The sequence below is a fragment of the Lampris incognitus genome, chromosome 2 (assembly GCF_029633865.1).
Source record: "Lampris incognitus isolate fLamInc1 chromosome 2, fLamInc1.hap2, whole genome shotgun sequence".
Taxonomy (NCBI): Eukaryota; Metazoa; Chordata; class Actinopteri; order Lampriformes; family Lampridae; genus Lampris; species Lampris incognitus.
The window spans coordinates 93,544,201-93,567,499 of NC_079212.1; the positions used below are offsets into that span (position 1 = coordinate 93,544,201).

General features: G+C 46.7%; 1 protein-coding gene across 1 annotated transcript in view; it reads left to right on the plus strand.

The window, feature by feature from the left end:
* uba7 (ubiquitin-like modifier activating enzyme 7) overlaps window positions 1-23,299 on the plus strand; it is an 80,032-nt gene that overhangs the window by 52,979 nt on the left and 3,754 nt on the right. Inside the window, exons 22-23 of the mRNA XM_056273434.1 lie at window positions 15,572-15,673; window positions 23,167-23,261. Of these exons, the coding sequence (XP_056129409.1) occupies window positions 15,572-15,673; window positions 23,167-23,261 (197 nt within the window). The remainder of the gene's footprint in view (window positions 1-15,571; window positions 15,674-23,166; window positions 23,262-23,299) is intronic.

Consider the following 23,299-nt stretch of genomic DNA (forward strand, 5'->3'; position numbering starts at 1 on the left):
CCACTCTTCCGAGCTGCCCTGGTTGCTGCTCCACCCCCTCTGCCGATCCGGGGAGGGCTGCAGACTACCACATGCCTCCGCCGATACATGTGGAGTCACCAGCCTCTTCTTTTCACCTGACAGTGAGGAGTTTCACTAGGGGGACATAGCGCATAGGAGGATCACGCTACCCCCCCCCCCACAGCCCCCCCCCCCCCGAACAGGCACCCCAACCGACCACAGGAGGCTCTAGTGCAGCAACCAGGACACATACCCATCCGGCTTCCCACCCGCAGATACAGCCAATTGTGTCTGTAGGGCCGCCCGACCAAGTTGGAGGTAACACGGGGATTAGAACCAATGATCCCCATGTTGGTAGGCTACAGAATAGCCCACCAGTTTTTCTGCTCATCTCTGTTATTGCAGATGATTCATTATATGGGAAAAGCACCTGCAACAAAATGCAAGCATTATACACACACATACACATACACACACACACTCTAAATTTCGATTGGCAACTCGATGATCCCTGGCTTGATGATCCCGTGGCTGGGAAACGGTCCCTGCAGATCATTTCCCAGCCACGGGCTGTTATTGCTGAGAGGTTATTGGGCACATCACTGACACATCACCTCTGGGTCAGTGGACGCTTGTTTAAAATGGCTGTGAAGTGTTCAATAGGGTGAAGAGGAAATTGATCTTCCATTTATGTTGCCAGTCAATAAACCAGCCAAATGAAAGACCAGAGGTATTTCCTGGATTTTAGTTTTTGCCAAAATGTTATCCAAGATTTGTCAACCAGATTTTGCTGGAAACACCTGCCACTTAAGATGTGAGTTCAATCCATGCATCTGACACATGCAATAGATGCACACACCTAATTTTATTTTAAGATTTAAATAAAACACGACTGGTTACTGTAGTATCGCATAATCTGCATTGTGGCTTAAACTTTTAGGAACCCAGCAAAAAAAAAAATTGGAAAACTTTATCTAATAAAAATGGACATGGATAGTGTATCCAGCACTTCACAAATCTAGAAATAATCCATGGTGCCTTTCTGATGTATTGAGCTCCACAGGTGGACAATGATTATCCCTTTACTTTTTAGCATTTTTATAGTGACTAAACTAAGAAGTGAGACCTCAGCAAAGAACTCTCACCCTTACTGAATCTATCTGTAAGAAGTGAGTCATTTTTTAATTTTTACTACTTTATTAATCCCCGTGGGGCAATTCTTCCTCTGCATTTAACCCATCCTAGCTGTGTAGCTAGGAGCAGTGGGCAGCCGCCGTGCAGCGCCCGGGGACCAACTCTACTTCGTCTTGCCATGCCTTGCTCAGGGGCAGAGACAGCAGTATTAACCCTAACATGCATGTTTCTTTTTGATGGTGGGGGAAACTGGAGCACCCTGAGAAAACCCACCGCAGACACGGGGAGAACATGCAAACTCCACACAGAGGATGACCTGGGATGACCCCCAAGGTTGGACAACCTCGGGGTTTGAACCCAGGACCTTCTGGACCACCGCGCCGAAAGTAGAAAGAAGAAAAAAGTGAAAAAAATAAAAGAAAAAAGTGAAAAGAAAAATGTGGAAATTTGAAAGTAGAAAGAAGAATAAATGAAAGTAGAAAGAAAAAAGTGAAAAGAAGAAAGAAGAAAAATGTGAAAATAGAAAGGAAAAACTGAAAAGAAAAAGAAAGAAAGAAGAAAAAAGTGAAAGGAAGAAGAAAAAGTAAAAGTAGAAAGAAAAAAATGAAAATAGAAAGATGAAAAAAGTTAAAAGAAGAAAAAAGTTAAAAGAAAAAAGTGAAAGTAGAAAGAAGAAAAAAGCGAAAAGAAAAAATTTAAAGTAAAAGAAACGTGAAAAAAGAAAAGTGAATGTAGAAAGAAAAAAGTGAAAGTAGAAAGAAGAAAAAGTAAAAGTAGAAAAAGTGAAAAGAAGAAAAAACAAGAAAAAAGTGAAAGAAGAAAAAGTGAAAGTAGAAAGAAGAACGTGAAAAGAAGAAAAAGTGAAAGTAGAAAGAAGAGAAAGCCACTTAATGTTGTCATTGCAGTCTTACAATTAATTATATTCTTACAATGAAATGTGTTCTCTGCGTTTAAACCATCCTATTTTATAGGAGCCATGGGCAGCTACAGCACCCGGGGACCAACTCCAGTTCTTCTTTCCATTGCCTTGCTCAAGGGCACAGGCAGGAGTATTAACCCTAACATGCATGTCTTTTAGAAGCTACGGTATTAAGATCAAAACATGATGTAAGAGACCACACAGCTCCTGCTTCATCTGGCTCCTCTGCGGCTCACTCTAAAAGCCCTCCAGAGGGTTTGCCTTTGAAGGAACAGCCCTCCAGCCATTGCTGCTTATAAAAAAAGTATACACTGCCGGCACTTTGTCTGGGATCTGTACCTGAGACTTAATTCAAGTGTTGAACTGTGGTTTCTTGTTGTGTGGTCAGTCAAGACTTATCAACGTTTGGCCCCTGAATCCCAAACTTCCTTCCTCTGAGAATTCCCCATTGTGTTAGCATGCGAGATTGCACCGCCGCATCATGATTACACCCTAATCAGGCAGTTTGTCCGTGCAAGACGGACAACACGGTGAAACGGACGGGGATTCGTTTTGCCTCCTTATCAGCGGAGGGAGCCGGTTGGTTGGACTCGGTGGCTGAACTTCCTTTGTCTCCCCACCGCCGTCTCCACATCCTGTGTACGCTCAATTTAACACTTAACGTCTGCTGTTAGAGGCATCTATTTTTAAACCTCTTGTCATTTCATAGTCCTCGTAAATGTTAATTGAAAAAGCGGCAATTTTGCTACAAAAGGCACTACCAGCTCCTCGTATAAAGGACACTTGAAGATAAAATGAATATATGTTTACGTTTTCTCCCGACTCACAAAGCGGACAGACGGTTTATATTTGGTTTTAATGAGCCATCTGGGTGGGGGGGGGGTTTAATGCGGCTTATCTGGTCCAAGTTTGTCTTCCTTGGAAATTTGAGGAGAATGAAAACAGTTCTGAAAGAACATACATTTTCTTTTGGATGACCCCCCCCCTCCGTAAGGAACAGCCACCTAAATCAAGTTTCCCCAGGAAGAGCAGGAAGAGCCCTGAGCTTCCTGACAAAGGAAGTTTCCTAAATTACCTGGCAGATGGACATGTTGACTGTGAGGGGGGAAACTCTCATAAAGTCAAACAGTTGACAGTGACAAACTAGATAACGGCATGCCTCTTTGGTTGATTACACTTTTAAACTATTTATAACTTTGCTGTTTTAACTTTTGCACAGTGTACCAGTGATATGAGGGTAAGAGCAGTAGTTAAATTCCTTGACCAGTTTAAAAGCTGCAAGGAGTTTGCTTACCTGTTCACATATGTAATTCAGTTTAATTCAATAGTTCAATTTAAATGGTGTACGTTTACCTTTTACCTTACATTTGTCTGCAGCAAGTGATATTATGAGAAAAAGGTTTGTAAACTGACACATATCCATAAAACGGCAGCATTACTAGCAAACCTGATGAAAATTAATTCACTGCATCCAAGAAGCCAATTTACTTTATTTTTGGAGGGATTTCTAACATGCTAGAAAAACAATTCTTGATTACCTCAGAGGTCAGAAAAAGTTTTGGCAGAGGTCTGATACCATAAACAGGATGACTAAAACTTAAAATGTCATGGCGTGCTGTAAGTGGGGGTTATAGAAAGGCCGATCGGTATATTTTTAGATAGGAGGTGAAATCCCCATTATAGTGCGGATTATGATGTGTGGAAAACAGATGAGAATTTCGGCTGTTTTCCAACAACAGAGTAGACAGAAAACAAACTTGTATGTCCATCACTGTCACTTTGCTGCATTTAGGTCCATGCAGCGTCAGTTTGTCCAGTCCTAATCCTCTTTAGTCACAACAGCACCTTTCAGAAAGAAACTCGATTCCTTGCAACTTTTTTTTGATTCCCAGCTCTGTAGACCTGGAGACGGTATTACAGAACACCAAACTCTCATCTGTTAATAAATGATAATAGATACCCCAAGACAAACATACATCATTCATTGCTTTGGTATTAAGACTATGGAATTATGCAGTAGGATAACATTTGGTACTAACAGGGTAGGATTGGACACGGATGTGTATTTGGTGTGAGCGGATGAGAGCACAGCCCGGCATTTTCTGCAAAGACAAATGACAAGGCGACTACTTCATTTTTAGGCTAGACTCTTCCATGCCCTGGTACGCTCTGGTCAGTACTGGGATTGCATAGGTCATCTCTCAGACACTAATCACCCTTTAAACAGCCTTAAGGGGGTCTGCGGTGGTGTAGCGGTCTAAGCATCGGCTTTGTGTCGATACAGTTGCCCACTGGGGACTGGGGTTCCGACCCAGTCTCGTCAGATCCGACTATGGCCAGACTCAATGAACCAGCAATAATTGTCAACACTGACTTCGGGAGGGGGGCGGAGCCGGCTTGTGTTCGTCGCATGAATGCGTCTCTGTGTGTGTCGGAAAAAGCAGTGGTTTGGCCTGGATTCGCCTTGTCACGGAAGTGGCGAGGCGTCTCCTTCGAGACTGCCGGCCGGAGAGATGCAGTTGGCGAACGCATGCAGTACGAGGGTGGGTGTTTGAATTAAAATAGGGAGCAATTGGCCACTAAATTGGGAGAAATCAGAAATAGATTAAAAAAAAAAAACAGCCCTAAGATGGAAGATGGTGGCGCAAATTCACGTTTGCAGTGGCCTTGCCCAGTACCGGTGTGGGACGATGGCAGCACGAATTCACGTTTGCGGCGCCCTCACCCAGTACCCGTGTGGGAAGATGGCGGCACAAATTCCCATTTGCGGCGGCCTCACCCAGTACCATCCATGCAGTGTCTTTGTTCATGTCTGCTTCTAAGTTTGTCCTTGTTTGATGGCTGGGGGAGCTGGTGCTGGATCAGCTAGGAGAGCTTTGGTCTGCTGCGTCCTGTGAGCCCAGGGACCACAGCCCTGCCTGGAGCTGTGCCCGAAGAGGAAACACTGAAGGCCGTTTGACAGGACGTTGAAGCGGGGCAGGCTAAGCTAACTGCTAGCCCACACAGACCGACAGTTCCGATAACACTGAGGGCGGTCTGGCGGCGGCCTCTCCTAGCCTTGACTGTGTTTTTAGTGTCGTCGCGTGGAGTGCGGGGAGGTGTGTCAAAGGTGTTTGGCTGGGAGAGCTGGTGTTGGATCGGTTGGGGGAGCTTGGTCTGCTGCATCCTGTGGGCCCAAGGACCGGAGCTGCGCCCGAAAAGGAAACACCAAGGGCGGCCTGACAGGATGCAGAAGTGGGGCAGGTTAAGCTAACTGCTAGCCCATGCAGACCGGCAGTTCCGACAGTCATCCTGGCTGGCGTTCGTTCTCCTGGACAGTGATTTCTTTTGTGTTTAGTTTCGATATATGTGTTAGTTTGGATACATGTGTTCTTGTAGTTCTTGGATGTGTTTTTGTCTTTGTGTTGCACTGCTGTGGGCTGAGGGAAACGATGTTTCGTTTCACATCATATATGCAAGCGCATGAAACAAAGTGACAAATAAAGTGTTTCTGATTCTGATTCTGATACCATCCTACGTAATTCCCTTGTGCTACATTTCTGAAGAGTATGAAACATGCAACAGCCCTTCCCATACACTGCTGTTTGGGTGGAAATAAAGCAGTGCTCAGCTAGAGCAAAACGTTGTGTTAACACGTGCAGGAAATAAAGCTTTCTATTCTGTGCGCACAGTGGTAGTCCACAATGTGGCAGTGGATGAGAGAAAGGAAAAAAAAGTACGTGGATGTACTTTTTTTTTTTTCAAACAACAGCTTTGCCGGGTCATTTTCGTTTTCTATGATGAATTTTCTGTAACAAAAAAAAAAGATAGTCAGGGATGTGGGAGACTTTAAAGGCTTTTGAAATTGTTTCCAGCAGCCAATTTGGCTCCGGCATTGTTGCTTATTTTTCTTCCCTGCTACAGTGGTGAACAGATGACGTCCCCCTGGTCGGCATACAGGCCGATGGGGTAACTGATTGGCTTTAGGTTCCTGCTGGAGTCGTGTGACAGATACGAGAAAGAGAGGAAGGGAGGGGACGCGAGTAAAAATAGCCTGCCTGCCTGCCTGGTTTTCATTGTGCAAATTCTGCATCTGCACACAATGCCTCATGAAAACCACTGGAATCAGACATTCCTGAAGAAAGCTGGAGATGGAAGTAAATTTTGGAGTCAAACAATGACTCAGATGTACTTTTTTGATACCTTTTAGTTTCCAGTTATGTCAAATAATGCTCTTTTGTGCTCACTTCTCGCACACCACTTCGCTGCAAGTAATTCAGCCTTCTGAAGGCAATATGGCCACAGCAAGACATGCACCTTGTTGCAGTGAAAGTTTTTATCGTCCCTGCACATTGAGGCCCGCGAGATAGGACGTACACACAGTTTTGAGTGTGCTTCGTTCGTGTTTGTCTCCATAACCCACCGAGCCCCGTGAGTGGTGGAAGCAGTGTGGGGAAAGTCGGACTGTTCCTCTTGGCTGCTGGAGCAGAGATAATTGGACCCAGGTTTAGCAGGAGTTTTGGTATTCGAGGCTCAGGCCAAGTTTTGATCTGTCACATTCCCCCCCCCCCCCCCCACCAAATCCTGCCAGTTAAGGATAGACTTTATTACTAAGTGACACATTTTGAATATATCTTTTTTTTTTAACATGTGAAGAGTTTCTATCCATCTCTCATCAGCCGACATGTCATCCCCGGGACCTCCATGCATGGCTCATGATGTTGACTGGAAACAAACGGTGTCACGTGACACCACTCAAGCGTAATGTCTCGGCAGCGACGGCAGTGTTTACGTTTGCTGAGGTTTGAATGGACCGCTCTGGGCTTTCAGGACACTCGGTTCTGTCTTGTGTTTGGAGAGCGGTGGACGATCCGGCAAGAGCGGGGATGTTGAGAAGGAACCGGTCCGATTTATGAGGGTCACCAGCCCATGATATCCGATCTCATTAGATTGCGGGGGGAGGGGGGGTCAAAGACGGCGATGCTCAGGGTTGACAGTGGGACCACCACAGGCAGCAGGGAAAAAAATAGGTCGTCTTTTTCGAAAGTGACTGCCGCTGTGTCAGTGAATGTATGCTCAGGTCTTTTGCGGTTTATGATGCGTCCTTGTTGTTATGCGGTCAGCCTTTAGTCCTTGTGTATGAATGGGGCCTGCTTCACAGCAGGAGAACAAGCTAGGAGAGTAAGTTTGAAAGATCAGACAAACTGGACATGCTAAAGATCGTCCACGTATATACAGTATGCTCCCACAACTATACCCCGGCCTGACTGAACTGTTCAAGCTCAGTAGCCAGATTTTAAAAGTGTTTCTCTTTATTATAAGAGTCTCAAACTGCAACGGGAAACGCTGGAGGAAAAACGCATCCCAGCATTCACCAACAGCACCAAACTGCAGCTGTATGTTCTGCAGTCTGGCGAGGTGTCCGGAAAAATTCCTGTCTTGTAATTTCAAAGCCCGGAGCAGAAAGCTGATGTTCAGATATGCAGGGTTATTATTAGACGAATAATTCAGTTTCCATCACAAGATGTGTCCCTTTTATGAGCACCACAGTACATTTGAACTTGACCAGGTGGATTCCTCTGCGAGAAAGAAAACCGCTATATTTTCTCTGCGTTTAACCCATCCTGTTGTATAGGAGCAGTGGGCAGCTGCAGCGCCTGGGGACCAACTCCAGTTTTTCTTTCCACTGCCTTGCTTAGGGGCACAGACAGGAGTATTAACCCTAACATGCATGTCTTTTTGATGGTGGGAGGAAACCGGAGCACCCGGAGGAAACCCACGCAGACACGGTAGTCCATGGGCCAGACGATATTTCGGTACACTCAAGGTGGCAAAACTTACTTATAATTTTTGAAAGGATCCATGTCTGTAGATGATATTTTGGTATGATAACCATTCCTGAGTGGCAGCTGTATCACAGTTATCAGCTCATGAAGTTAACCACCCGCTAAACTAAATTGCATTTTAGACGCTGGTGCATATCCTGGTTTAGCCTCATGGTCAGGACATTTTTCAATGTTCTATAATATTGTCTTTGGTATCATTTTAAAGGGGACCTTCTTAGCTTTCATTCAAGCCCTGTTGTGGATATTTCTCACAAATATAGAGGTCACTTGAGCTCTTCAACCCGTCAATAACACACATCTTTCTGCAATTTTCGCCTAAACTATATACTTTCTTTTAGCCCTGTGGCATCTAGGAATATCAGGGACACAAAACACAAAAACTGGAATACTCACAGGACTGTAAAGATTCAGAAAATGTATAATATACCCATACTATTTCATTGTGTGAGGTGATTGTGAGCCTTAAATGAGAACTAGACCAAAGCCAGTTAGGTCACAAACTGGTCTCTATACATTTGTTTAAATACACAATCAAAATACATGATAAAAAGGAATACCATAGTGAGGTAATGAACTATTTTAATATTTTAAACAACATTGACATTTACATATACTTAGTCAATGATACATGTAATCCCATATCATTAGTGGGTATATGTAATGGTAATGGGTAGGGTAATGGGTATATGTGAATATGGTTACATTATTGTTATCAAGCTCTGGGTAACCAAGTCCAGAATCAACATCCTGTGCATCAATAGACTACTACCACAGTAATACCATCAGAATCATCACACTGTCATTCATCAAACTGCTCGTTTCTCTCATCATCTGACTCCCCAAGTGCAAAGTCCAGTTCTGGACCATCCTGCTGTTTTTGGTTACTGCAGGTCTGTAACCTGCACATGTCCGTGCATGGAAGTCCATTTGACAGGCACATGCAGCTTGGCATTTTGCATGAATGCACACACTTGCATGTTAGCATTTCCAAGACCACATCTGGTGCAGGTGGGGAGCACATCCAGTAAATGGCCAGCTTGCCTTCATCGTCTGTCCATCCATACTCAGTAGGGCTTGGCACCACAGGGTTAGCCTGCAGACAGCACTTCCATATTGCTGCCTGATAGTTGGCTCGTTGAACATGCATAAAGAGACGGTCTCTACATGGTGGCAGCTGGCTGGACTCAACCTCTCCCCTTTTGGTGCAGAAGAGCTGGTAACGCAGTTTGTTCACCTCAGCAGTGCTGCTATTAGCAACATACATCCGACAGGTGAACTGCTCAATTTTCTGGAACAGCTCATCACTCACATTCCATGTCTGTCCCAGTTGACTAAAAGTCTCTTGGCAGGAAGTGTGCTTTCTCACTATCTTCAGGGCATTCAGCTTCCCTCGACCAGCGAATGCACTGACAGTGTCGCAGCCTGTGAAGGCATGTAAGCCAATTAGGCTGTCACAGATGCTGTCTCCAAGTGAACTTGCCAGTTTGGTGATGTCGACAAACCGTGTGCGGTTCTGAGTCCCACACTTCTGGTAGATGGGACAGGTGATGTCCTTCTGGAAGCCAAGACAAAGCACCATGACATCAGTGTCCTCAGCTGTGATGATAACTGACTTTGAGCCCGCATTTGCTGCATGCAATGCATGCAGGAGCAGACGGGTGTCAGCTTCTTCATGTGTGGAGTGCAGTTCTGCTGCTTCCTCACACCCATCTTCTGTCAACTTGTAGCAGGTTTCCTCACAGGTCATGTACAACACCTTGCCATGCAGCATAGCTCTGTATCGTGGGAGTTTCCACTCTTCCACCAGAAACTTGATGAGACTGGTCTTGTTGGAGGAACTGCACAGAAATTTTCTCCACTGCTGGACGTGGTGTCCCACTGCAAGATTCTTGTACTGGAGAGTGATGTCTCCACCCCGGTTCAGTCGTTCAGCATCTTTGATCGAAGTCTGGTGATAGACATCAAAAACAACATCAATCCTCCCACTCTGTGCTCCCTCATGGAGGACCTGGGTCAAGGCTGACTCTGCCACCTGTGCAAAGGTTTTGTTGTTGCCATTCATTTTTTGGACCAGGCTCATCCCATCAATGATGGAAGTAGATGGGATTGGGATGTCTTCTGCAGGAGATACATTCTTTTCAAGCTCTCTGGCAAGTGCAGCCTTGTTTGTTTTTCGTAAGGACCCATCAGCATTTGCCAGTGCCCATGGTAGTGGGCCCAATGGGTAGGCAAGGACATCCTTCAGATTCACCTTCCTGCTTTCAGCCACCAGGATCATGTGACTGAAAAGGTTTCTATCTGCCTTCAGAACCACATCCTGTGCTTTCTTTCCATGAGCTTGTTTTGTGCTGACATTGGAGAATGTTTTCAGACTTTGCTTGGTCATCTTGTCGTGGAATTTCACAGGTGGTGGGTCTGCATCTAACCTTGTTTGCTGGAATGCTTGGTAGGCCTCTTCTCCTTTCTCAAGAGCTCTCAAGAGATCTATGGTCACATCAGGTGGAGCCATGTTGCCAGTGGAGAGGCTAACCAAATCAATCTCATCAGGGGACATAGGATTGAGCCAGTTATTCTCCATAAGGTCCATGAGAGACTGGACATCTGCTTCATCTCTCTTGATCCTTGGACTCTGTAGATCTGGATGAGACCATTTGCACCTGCCTTGACCTGTCAGGTCTCTCAGCTGTCTGAGGTACATGCTTCTATACTCAGCTGTGAGATAATATTTGGTCACAGCTCCTGGCTTCAAGCTGAATCCCTTTGTCCCTCCAGCTGTTTGGGTGTCTTTGTTCACCGTTTCTTCTATAGCTTGGTCAACAGGGATTCGGCCAAAGGGATTGGTGGAGCCCAGTTGGACTGAGAAGCCTCCTTCCATGAATTCTGTGTACACATCTGGGTGTGTGATGGGCAGCTCAGACATCTGGGCGTAGTAGTAGGGGAGGTAGCGTGCATAATTCATCCTGTCATAAGCAAAGCACCATGGGATCATTGCTCGAATGCTAGCCAAGTGTAGCATCCAGTCTCCCTCTCTGGATGCTCGGATGAGCCCCAACAAGATTTCAACCATGTCCAAATAGGACATCCAGAAGTTCGAGAGGCTGCCGTTTCCACCTCTAAGGAACTCACGGTAGACTTCAAATAGATCCATGATGCGTGTACAAGAGCTGTTCTCGAAGACCTCCTTCAAAGCATGTTGTGAGACTTCTTTCCCAAGGCTGTCAATGGTCTTCAGTGTCTCATTCAGGTGAACCATGTCATTCCTGTGAGTTTCTTCCAACCAGGACAGGAAACCATTCAAGGTCAGTCGCATGAGAGCCTCATACAGGAGCTTGTGTAGTCGCACTGCCCTGTTGTACTTGCGGCCATCCATAACACCAGCAATTGAGCCTTCTGCAATCATGCCAGACTCAATGCAGAGGTCTTTGAGTCCAGCATCTTGGAAACGCTTTCCTATTATTGCCAGCAGTGTGCAGATGGTGTGGAATACCCCAAGCCTAACGATGATATCATGGAACTTGTCATGGTGTTTCCATGTGATCTCGACAGCCTTCGCTTACAGGGCTTGGTCAAAGACACAGACAATCTTCCTCAGGTCTAAGCACTGCATGATGCTCAGTGACTGGTTAAGCACCTCGTTGACAGTAGACATTTGTGTCGCTGGAGCATTGATGGTAGGCAGATAGCCTATATTGTCGGGGATGACCGTCATCTCTCCTCGAGTCAGGATGTTGAAGCCTGTCCAGCTGCTGACTGACTGTTCTTCTTGTTGTGACATGCGTGCTAGGACCCAAAGAAGGTTTTTCTCTCTGGCAAGCTTAGTATTGGCTGCAGTATCGGCCTCTGACTTTTTGCTTTGTGGTGGCCCTACCTGTTGTCCAGCATTGTAAGTTGGTAACATTGGTGGGGGTCCATCAATGCTTCTCTTCTTTGTTTTGGGAACAGTGGGCATGGGTTGGACAGGAAGTGGGTTGACTGGCTTTGCTTGCACAGCAATCCCATTGACTCTGTGAGATGTTCCCTCACCACTGACAGTTTCTTCAAGACGGTCGATATTGTCCCAGGCTAAAGTTGTGAATATGCCAGGATGGATGTTAGCTGGAAGGGCAATGCCACTCCCTGATGATGAGAGTTTCTGGAGACACAGGGCAGTGTTGATCTCTTCCATCTGTGAATAGGACACACTGTGACCAAGTCGGTTGAGGATGTTTATCAACTCTACATTTCCTGTCAACGATTTGACACTGAATGGCAGAACAATGTGCTTGGAAGGCTTGGTATTTCCACATGTCACTGCATATACTATGTCATGGCCAAATGACTGCAGAAGGCACTGCACTCTCTGGGATGCATGATCAGGATCATTTGAGCCTGTGAGTAGAGAGTACAGGAAGATAATGAGTGACTCTGGAATGGTAGGACATTCTGCTTCTGGTTTGACTTCAGGCGGCCAGGTTTGAGGAACATCTTGACTTTTAATGTCTGCTCTCAATTTGATGGCTGCTTTGGCTATAACATCTTGTGCACTGACACTTTTCAGGGTCTGCAGCTCCCTTTTGAGAGACTGATTTTCTTTGGCAAGTTCCCTCATGGACAAGTTATCGGGATAGAGGAGGAATTTTCCTTTCTCATCAGGGAATATCTGCAAGGCTCCAGCAAACTCACTCTCCAGGTTTCGCCTTATGTGCTTCTTGGTTGATTCCTTGACTTGGGCAATGCCTTGGGAGTTCATTGAAGCTACCAGTCTAGAAGAGAGATCAGTCATTGTCATCACTTGAGGATTGCCAAAAAGCTCCATCCTGATGAAGAGGAACAGCTCATTGTATGCCTTATTCACAGCAGCTTCATACTGGGCTGCAGCATCATCATCTTCATTGCTGGCAACCTCTCCTTTGGAAACCTCTTCTTTGGTGTAAAGTCTATAGCATGACCTGTGGTAGTGCCCTTCAGCTGCTACAAGGTCTCTACTCACAATGGCAAGGATTCTGCTGTCCCTTTTCTTTGTGGCTGCACTCCTGATCTTTGCATCAGCTCGCAGTTCTCGACACTGCACCAGTACTTCTCTCGTATTCTGTCTCTTGGAATATTTGCTGTTTTTCTGACAAAATATGCACTCTGCATCATAAGTCCTAGATGTACTTGGAGCATGTCGAGCTACTCTCTTAGATTGTTTCTCTTCAGCAGAGACACAACTTTTCTTTTCTTTTGCAAGGAGGCCATCAAGAATTTGCTTCATAGTGAAGATACTGCGACACTTTCTGTGGTAGTAGATTGCTGGAATCTGTCCCTCAGGAATGTTTTTTGCCAGTTTCAAAACTGGTGCATGATTTCGTATCTGAGCTGCCCTGAGCAGAGTTCTCCATGAGTCGACACTTTGTAGTGAAACCAGCTTATCTGTATCATCAGAACAGTGGATAATGCACTCCACCCGTGGGCGCTTTGGTATTGGGTAAAAACTTGCTTGTTCACCAGTGGCCATATTCAGTCAGTTTTCACCTGCCACATACAAACAAATACATGTAACTTAGGTGTATGAACACTACTAAAACAAAGTTTACTTTGCTTCACCAGCGTCATATTACCATTATTTATCTTACATAGCCACAAATAGATACATTACCTAGTTGCTATGCAACAGCTGTATTTTGTCCACATGAGGCCGCTAAAATCAACACAAGATGAAAGTTCCTCGTAGCCACTTTAACTAATCATATTAACATATACATTAAAAGAACATGCTAACATTATGGGAAATTAGCTTACAATCTTCTCCAGAGTGAGACAAGAAGATAGATACCAGTTTCCTCTATATGTGTTTAGTAGAAAGCTATCTGGCTGCACGTTAGCCTAGCTTAGCACAATGAATGGAAGTACACAGTACTGGTTATCCTTGGTTGTTGGCCAACTAAGAACTGTCCCAGAGTTTAAGCTAGGCTAATCAGTAGCAGGGGTGTTGAAATGCTGTATTTGTAAAAATCTGGGCAAATACACAATCGTGAGAGGCACAGAAACAGGTTTCCTGAAAGAAAAATGAAATAGCTGCTCATTTGGAAAGGTTATCATGTATTGTTTTACTTCTGTTAGTGTACCAAATAAAATGGCACCAGTGAAGTTGTGTCACCTTGGGTGATATCGATATCTGGTCTGACCCATGGACTAACTGGCTTTGGTCTAGTTAGTTTCTTAGTAATAATGCCCTTCTAATTTAAGGTTCACAATCACCTCACACAATGAAATAGTATGGGTATATTATACATTTCCTGAATCTTTACAGTCCTGTGAGTATTCCAGTTTTTGTGTTTTGTGTCCCTGATATTCCTAGATGCCACAGGGCTAAAAGAAAGTATATAGTTTAGGCGAACATTGCAGAAAGATGTGTGTTATTGACGGGTTGAAGAGCTCAAGTGACCTCTATATTTGTGAGAAATATCCACAACAGGGCTTGAATGAAAGCTAAGAAGGTCCCCTTTAAAATGATACCAAAGACAATATTATAGAACATTGAAAAATGTCCTGACCATGAGGCTAAACCAGGATATGCACCAGCGTCTAAAATGCAATTTACTTTAGGGGGTGGTTAACTTCATGAGCTGATAACTGTGATACAGCTGCCACTCAGGAATGGTTATCATACCAAAATATCATCTACAGACATGGATCCTTTCAAAAATTATAAGTAAGTTTTGCCACCTTGAGTGTACCGAAATAGGAAATTTTGGGCTCTGGCCCATGGACTACGGGGAGAGCATGCAAACTCCACACAGAAAGGATCTGGGAAAGCCTGGGGTTCGAACCCAGGATCGTCTTACTGTGAGGCAACAGTGCTTATCACTGGGCCACTAAGTTAAAATATTTTAAAGGAGGGCATGAGGGTAGCATGGCGGTCTATTCCGTTGCCTACCAACACGGGGATCGCCAGTTCGAATCCCCGTGTTACCTCCAGCTTGGTCGGGCATCCCTAAAGACACAATTGGCTGTGTCTGTGGGTGGGAAGCCAGGTGTGGGTATGTGTCCTGGTCGCTGCACTAGCGCCTCCTCTGGTCAGTCGGGGCGCCTGTTCGGGGGGGAGAGGGAGAACTGGGGGGAATAGCGTGATCTTCCCATGTGCTACGTCCCCCTGGTGAAACTCCTCACTGTCAGGTGAAAAGAAGCGGCTGGTGACTCCACATGTATCGGAGGAGGCATGTGGTAGTCTGCAGCCCTCCCCGGATCGGCAGAGGGGGTGGAGCAGCGACGGCTCAGAGTGGGGTAATTGGCCGGATACAACTGGGGAGAAAAAGAGGGAAAATAATCCCAAAAAAAAAAAATGTAAAGGAGAAATCAAACATTGGTAAAGCAAGAGACCCAGTCATATAGGTGCTCCCAGAGGAAGCACCTTCTTGACCTTGTCCAACCCTTTGCATGAACCTTTACCGCAGTTTCTGAGAGGGCTGCTGATTTGTATCAGCTGCTCTCCAACACCGGTGGAAAATGGCGTCTGTCTTTATTTGCAGTTGTGCCTGTGAGTGTCTGTTGTTATCGACCCATTTTTAAAGATTATGAACTGAAGAATTTGTGCCTGTTTATCATAGATAGCAGATGACAATTCTCTGAGGTGCTTTATTTCTTAACGCGTGTGTGTGTGTGTGTGTGTGTGTGTGTGTGTGTGTGTGTGTGTGTGTGTGTGTGTGTGTGTGTGGGCCGTGTCTGTCGGCAGGTTGCAGGAAAGGAGTACACCATTTGGGACGACTTCCTGGTTGAGGGCAGACGTGAAGGTCGAAAGGAAATGACCCTGGGAGAGCTGCTCCAGTATGTCAAGGTGCGGCCTTTACAAGTACACACACACACACACACACACACACACACACACAGTGAGCTCTGTGGGCATGACTGAACCCATCTGTTTTACAGCTTTTGAGCTCTTTTTTTTCCCTGGGCATTTCGTGCCGTTCATGATCTCGGCTCCTTCCAGTGAACAGAATGCCCATTAATTACCATGATTTCCTAATTCACGCCTTGCACTCCCAACTTCAGGCACGTCTACCAGGTCATCCAAGTGTGCTTGTTTGTTTTTTTTTCCGTTTGATTTCCCGTTTATGAAATCTACTGCTCACACGTTCATTTCACTGCACTCAGGACTTGTACTTGTGTGTACGTGACAAATAAAACTCTTGAATCACGGTGATTTAGCCACAGTGTTAAAGGAAGGTAAGCTAAACTGGGATTCCTCGATATCATTGTGAAGATCTTGGCCAGTTAAATCCATAAACGGTAGGTTAAAACTTTGTCCGGAAACTAGAAAATAGAGAAAAACTCCACTCTGACCTCCGAGATTGATCAGACGCCAGTTGTATGTAGCACTGCTTCAATACGAGACTGACGCCAACACTCAGGGACAGATGCATCATTTGATGTATAGATATTTACAGAGAGGTGGTGTGATGGTTAGCACGGTCGCCTCACAGCAAGAAGGTCCTGGGTTCGAACCCCAGGGTAGTCCAACCTTTGGGGGGGGTGGAGTTTGCATGTTCTCCTCATGTCTATGTGTGTTTCCTCCGGGTGCTCCGGTTTCCTCTCACAGTCCAAAGACACGTAGGTCAGGTGAATCGGCTGGACTTAATTGTCCCTATAGGTGTGAATGTGTCAGCCCTGTGATTGACTGGCGGCCTGTCCAGGGTGTCTCCCCGCCTGCCGCCCATTGACTGCTGGGATGGGCTCCAGCATCCCTGCGACCCTGAGTAGGATCAGCGATTTGGATAATGGATGGATGTTTACAGAGTATATTTGTTCATTACTGCTGCTTGAGTTAATTTTGTTTTCTCTTACAATTACATGGGGACTTTGTACGGCTGCTCTTCATAATAATTTTGTAATTACTTAAAGATGTAATAACTTAAAGATGTGCCTAAATTGTTGATATCTTTGTGTAAAAGTAACTGGCTACTTTACTGCTTTGCACCATGACACTTTTATGTACTTGGTGATGGTGTTCTCCCTGGTGCCTATATGGTCCTCCGATTTTTATTTTTTTTTACATTTTTCTCCCCAATTCTACATGGCCAGTCACCCCACTCTTCCGAGCCATCCTGGTCGCTGCTCCACCCTCTCTGCCGATCCGGGGAGGGCTACAGACTACCACATGCCTCCTCCGATACATGTGGAGTCGCCAGCCGCTTCTTTTCACCTAACAGTAACGAGTTTTCCCCAAGGTGACGTAGTGCAAGGGAGGGTCATGCTATTCCCCCCAGTATCCCTTCCCTCCGAACAGGCGCCCCGACTGACCAGAGGAGGCGCTAGTGCGGCGACCAGGACACATACCCACATCCGGCTACCCACCGGCAGATAAGGCCAATTGTGTCTGTAGGGACGCCCGACCAAGCCGGAGGTAACACGGGGATTCGAACCGGCGATCCTCATGTCGGTAGGCAGCGGAGCAGACCGCTACGCTACCCAGACGCCCGTCCTCAGATTATTTGAAGTTAGTTTGAAAAGTGTTTGTCTGCCCATGATTTAGCATAGGCCAGATTTCTGATTGTTCCTAAACACATACAAATTCATGCACAAATGTGTTGGTATGCCCATTATTGCTGGTTGTCCATCGTGCCCGATGATGACCCTCTTCTTCTATTTGTGGGTCCTTTGGTGGCTGAATAGTCCGATCCTGGATGCACAGTTGCGGTTGCAGACCGGGCATGTGAAAGTGGTGCTGGAGGGGGTAGTGGTAGCTTTGCGAGCATGCCTCTTTGCACGCTTTGCTACACGGTGTTGTGTGCGCTGGTTTTCCATGTACTTCACTCCCTCTGAGATGTGAGAGCGCCAGGTTGTGCGGCAGAAAGCAAGTTCCTCCAAAGAAGAGGGGTTGATCTGACATCTTTTTAGTGTGGTCTTCATTTGGTCTTTGAACCGCTTCTTCTGCCCACCAGCAGTGCGTTGACCAAGGCGTAGTTGGCCGTAAAGGACTTTTCGTGGGAGTCGTTCGCTGGGCATGCGAATAACATGCCCAAGCCACCTGAGTTGATGGTGTTTTAGGGTAGACTCCACGCTGCAGCTGCCTGCCCGCTCCAACACCTCTGTGTGTGGCACTCTGTCCTCCCAAGGAATGCCAAGGATCCTCTGGAGACATTTTACATGGAAGGCCTCCAGGCTTCTGAGATGGTGGCTGTAGATGGTCCATGCCTCACATCCATAGAGTAGTGTGGGGATGCACACTGCTTTGTAAACAAGCACTTTAGTGTGGAGATTGAGGTTGCTGTTTTGGAAAACCCTTCTCCTTAGACGGCCAAAAGATGTTGAGGCTTGTTTGAGGCGGTGCTGAATCTCATTGTCTATTTTGCAGGTGTCGGATAGCATACTTCCCAGATATTTGAAGGCAGGAACAGTGGCCAGTTGTTGCCCTTCTGCTGTGAAGGTTGTTGGGTGGTTTGGGAGGCCGGCAGTCAACTGACAGATTACCTCTGTCTTTTGGGTGTTAATAACCAGTCCCATTCTCCTATATGCAGTTACAACTGCCGACAGAGTGTTTTGTAGAGCTTCTGGTGTGTGAGCTACCAGGGCACAATCGTCGGCATACTGTAGCTCAATAATGGTCTCAGAGGTCAACTTGGTGGTTGCCTGAAACCTCCTGATGTTAAATAGGTTACCATCAAGCCTGAAGTCAATGGTGACTCCAGCCTGCTTCTCCAGCCTCCTTCGTAGCAGTGTTGTAACAGAGACTAAGAAGATATTGAACAGGACTGGGGCTAGCACACAGCCTTGTCTGACTCCAGTCTGCACACCAAAGGGCTCAGAACTGTGGTTCCCCACTACCACTCGGGCCATCATTCCTGAGTGAAACTGTCCAAGAATGGTAAGAAACTTGGGTGGACATCCAAATTTCTTCAGGACTTGCCACAGCAGGGCCCGGTTAACTGTATCAAATGCCTTTGAGAGGTCTATGAATGCTATGTATAAATCCTTGTGCTGTTCTCTGCATTTCTCCTGGAGCTGGCGTGTCACAAAGATCATGTCAATGGTCCCTCTATCCTTTCGGAAGCCGCATTGTGACTCTGGTATGACCTGTTCGGCTATTGCGAGTGTTAGTCTGCGGAGCATGATCTTGGCTAGAACCTTTCCTGCAATGGCCAGCAGTGAAATACCCCTACTGTTGGAGCAGATGGATTTGTCGCCTTTGTTTTTATAAATGGCCACAATGTTGGCATCTTTCCACTGTTGGGGGACACACTCGCGACGCCACACCTCAAGGATATAGAGATACAGTGTCCTCGTACAGAGGTAGCCTCCTTCCTTGAGGATTTCAGCTGGAATATTATCAGGTCCAGGGGTTTTGTTGTTTTTTAGGGTCTTGACTGCATGTAGGATTTCTTTAAAAGATGGTGGGAGGTCTAGGTCTTGCAAGGTAGGCTGTTGAGGGAGTTCTGCCAGTACAGTTGAGTCCACTGGGGTGGGCTGGTTGAGCAGGGTGTTAAAATGCTCGGCCCACCGCTCCACTAACAGGGCCTGATCCTTGATGAGAGTTGTTCCATCAGCAGACCTAACGGGTGTCAGGGAGCAGTTTCTGGGGCCCTAGATGGCCTTAACTGCATCATAGAAACCATGCATGTCGTTCCTGTATGCATGAGCCTGGATTTCGTTGGCTTTCAAAATCCACCACTCATTTTGCAGTTTCCGCAGAGTTGCTTGGGCCTCAGAGCAGAGGTCTTGCCATTTTTTCTTGAGAGGTTGGGATAGTGGGTTGCTGAGGGCAGCTCTGTGTGCCTTATGCATGTTGTCCAGGAGGGTGGAGATCGTTCCGGCATTGTCATCAAACCAGTCCTGGTGTTTCTTGGTTTTGAAGCCAATGGATTGGGCTGCATTGTCAAAGAGGGTGGTGCTCAGAGAGGTCCACTTTTCATCCATCCCAGACTCTGAGTTGATCAGCTGTTCAATGTCAACTAAGTTGTCGGCTAGAGAACGACGGAAGGTGTTTCGGGTGTCGCTGTTGGATAGTCTGGCGCAGTGGAGTGGTTTCTTTTTTGGCCCAGATTGGCGTCTCAAGGGTCGGACATGTACTCTGACTTTTTTTTTTTTTTATTTATTTCTGATTTTTCCCTTTTTTCTCCCAATTTAGTGGCCAATTGATCCCTATTTTAATTCAAACACCCACCCTCGTATTGCATGCGTTCGCCAACTGCATCTCTCCGGCCGGCAGTCTCGAAGGAAAGCGCCTCCCCACTTTCGTGACAAGGCGAATCCAAGCCGAACCACTGTTTTTCCGACACACACAGAGACGCATTCACATGACGAACACAAGCCGACTCCGCCCCCCTCCCGAAGACAGCGTTGCCAATGATTGCTGCTTCATCGAGTCCGGCCATAGTCGGATCTGACGAGACCGGGGCGCGAACCCCAGTCCCCAGTGGGCAACTGCATCGACACCAAGCCGATGCTTAGACCGCTACGCCACCGCGGACCCTATGTACTCTGACTTTTGTCAGGATCATACGGTGGTCTGTCCAGCAGTCTGCTCCTCGCATAGCTCTTGTAAGGAGCACGTCTTTAAGATCAACCCGCCTCACGATAGCATAATCAAGCAGGTGCCAGTGTTTGGATCTGGGATGCATCCAGGATGCCTTGTATTTATTCTTTTGTTGGAAAATGGTGTTTGTGATGGTGAGGTCATGTTCCGAGCACAGACTAAGAAGTCTTATGCCATTGGGGTTGACTTTTCCAATGCCGTGGGCGCCAATCACTCCATTCCAATTTTGCATATTCTTCCCAACTCGGGCATTAAAATCACCAAGCAAAATGACTTTGTCGCTCCTTGGGATGTTGATGAGTACATCATCGAGTGCCTGGTAGAAGCGATCTTTCTCTTCATCATGAGATGGTAAAGTTGGAGCATAGGCACTTATCAAGGTGATGTATCGACATTTTGCAAGGGGTATACGGAGAGTCATAAGCCGCTCATTAATGCCCACTGGTGTTTCTTCGAGTTTGGGTAAGAGACTGTTCTTAATTGCAAAACCAACTCCATGGATGTGTTGACCTCCTAGGGGGTATCCTTTCCAAAAGAAGGTATAGCCCTCTCCTACTTCATTGAGCGAGCCCTCTTCAAGGAGCCTGGTCTCACTGAGTGCCGCCACATCCACACAATAGTGCCTCAGCTCGCTAGCAATAAGTGCTGTTCTGCGTTGAGGTCTGTCCGTACCATGGCTGACGTCCAGGAGTGTTCTTATGTTCCATGCTGCAAATCTTAGTGGTATAATGTTTGTTTTTCGACCGCATAGTGGAATGGCCCGGCAGGTGCGGTTTCCTGCCCAGGCGCAGTGTTGAGTGGGCAATTTTTGGGCCACCTTTTCTAGGCCGTTCCCTGAAAGGGGTGAGCAGTGCGGTCCCTAAATAGGGCTGCTCAGACGCACAGGGGTCTGCCGGAAACAGCTGCCACTCAATCCCAGCTGCTAACGACCGTTGCCCTGTGCCGCTGGCGTGCAGAGTTCCAACTAAGAGCTCCCAGCTCATTCAGACCTGCTCCCGTCATTGGATACTCCATCGCCGCCAGACTTTGTGAGGTCGGGGACTCAGATAGCAGAAGATACCTGCGCAGAGATGGTTTTTAAAGTGGCATGGGGGGTGCGCTTCTCCCAACGCCACATGACTTGATTGTAGAGGAGATGGTTCCGATGGCAAGGGGGATCCCTAGACGACCGGCACCTCCACACAACTGCAGGGGGCTGCCGGAAATCCAGTTTTTCGGGAACCGCCTCGAAGCGTGCCGCCACAGCTTGCTTTTCTGTTGGGGTAAGCTCCCTTAGCCTTATGTCTTCCAGACTCGCCCACAAGGCAGTGGGGCAGTGGTTGATAGGTGCCAGGGCGTGTCCACCAGGGTGGGCCTGCACACCATATCTCTGGGGCCCACTGCTGCTCCGAGATCCCCTGCCAAGTTAGCCTGGGGCCGCAAGACCCCAGTTACCATGTGTGGCCACGGGGAGGCCTGGCAGGAGTCTTGGTGAAGGAGAGGCTATGTACTGGCAAGGGAAGGCTTACACGCTAGGATGCTTCCCTATTCGCCACAAAGGCTAGCCAGCGGCAGCAAGCTAAGGGCAGGAGGGACACAAGCGGGTTGGAAGAACACATGCACCTTCCCTCCAACTACACGCTGCTGCACTAGACGCATCACAACACCCTGTGTGTACCTACACACACACACACATGCCCATTATATGCACGCACACACACACACACACACACACACACACACACACACACACACACACACACACACACACACACACACACACACACACACAAAGTATTTATCCTGTCTTAACTTCCTAGGTGCTGTAAATTTCAACACAGTCATAATGACTGTCTTGTCTCAACATGTCACTCATAAGTTGTGCTTTATGCGTGCAGTGGCTTTCTCTAAACATAACACTGACAAGGGGAAAAGAAATTGGCAGGAAGAACACAGTCTTCACTTTTTTAACTTTGACTGGCCAGGATGTGTTGGTCTGTTTGTGGAGACACTGCATAGCTTCCTGAGTGGCTGAATTCGTTTGAGGCAACAGGTCACACTGGCCTGTTGCCTTTGTAGCGTGCAGCTCTGCAAACTGCAAATGGACGGGCATCCGGGTGGCGTGGTGGTCTATTCCTTTGCCTACCAGCACGGGGATCGCCGGTTCGAATCCCTGTGTTACCTCCGGCTTGGTCGGGCGCCCCTACAGACACAATCGTCCGTGTCTGCGGGTGGGAAGCCGGATGCGGGTTTCTGTCCTGGTCGCTGCACTAGCGCCTCCTCTGGCAACCCTGCTGTATTCGACTCTACTCGCTTCACTTTTTGGGATTTCGTTCTCCACTGCAGGTAGTATCCGCTCACAGTGATGCCCCACTTGTCATTTGGGGGCGTGTTGAGTAGTATTTTTTGAAGATTTTATTTATATTTAAATAAATATACATATATTTATATTTGTTTATATTTAGATTTTAGTTATTATATTTTATTTATTTATTTATAGTGGTATTTTTATGTCACCTTTTTGTATCGGCTTGGTTCACTTGGAACCTCGATGGAGGTGGTATCAAAAAAAGTACCTGGTACCAGGTACTATCTCTAACTTTTGGCCAATGGACAACCAAAAAAAGCGGGTAGAGTTGAGTCGAGCTGGTACCATGCAGTGGAAAAGGGGCATTAATGTCCAGTTATTCGTTTGTTTTTGTTTTTAAAGTCTTCGGTGTCGTGCCACAAACTTGATACCGTTTTTTTTTTTTTTCAGTTGTATAATGACACCAAAGTAATCACAACACCTCTGACACGTGATCTTTCTCTTCGCACAGGAACAACATAGCTTGGAGGTCACCAGTCTCTTTTACGGGACTGCTCTCTTGTACGACCAAACGAGAGATGATCACAAGGAGAGGCTGATGCAGAGGTATGTGGGTCATGACATAAAAACAAAGATACTGCTAT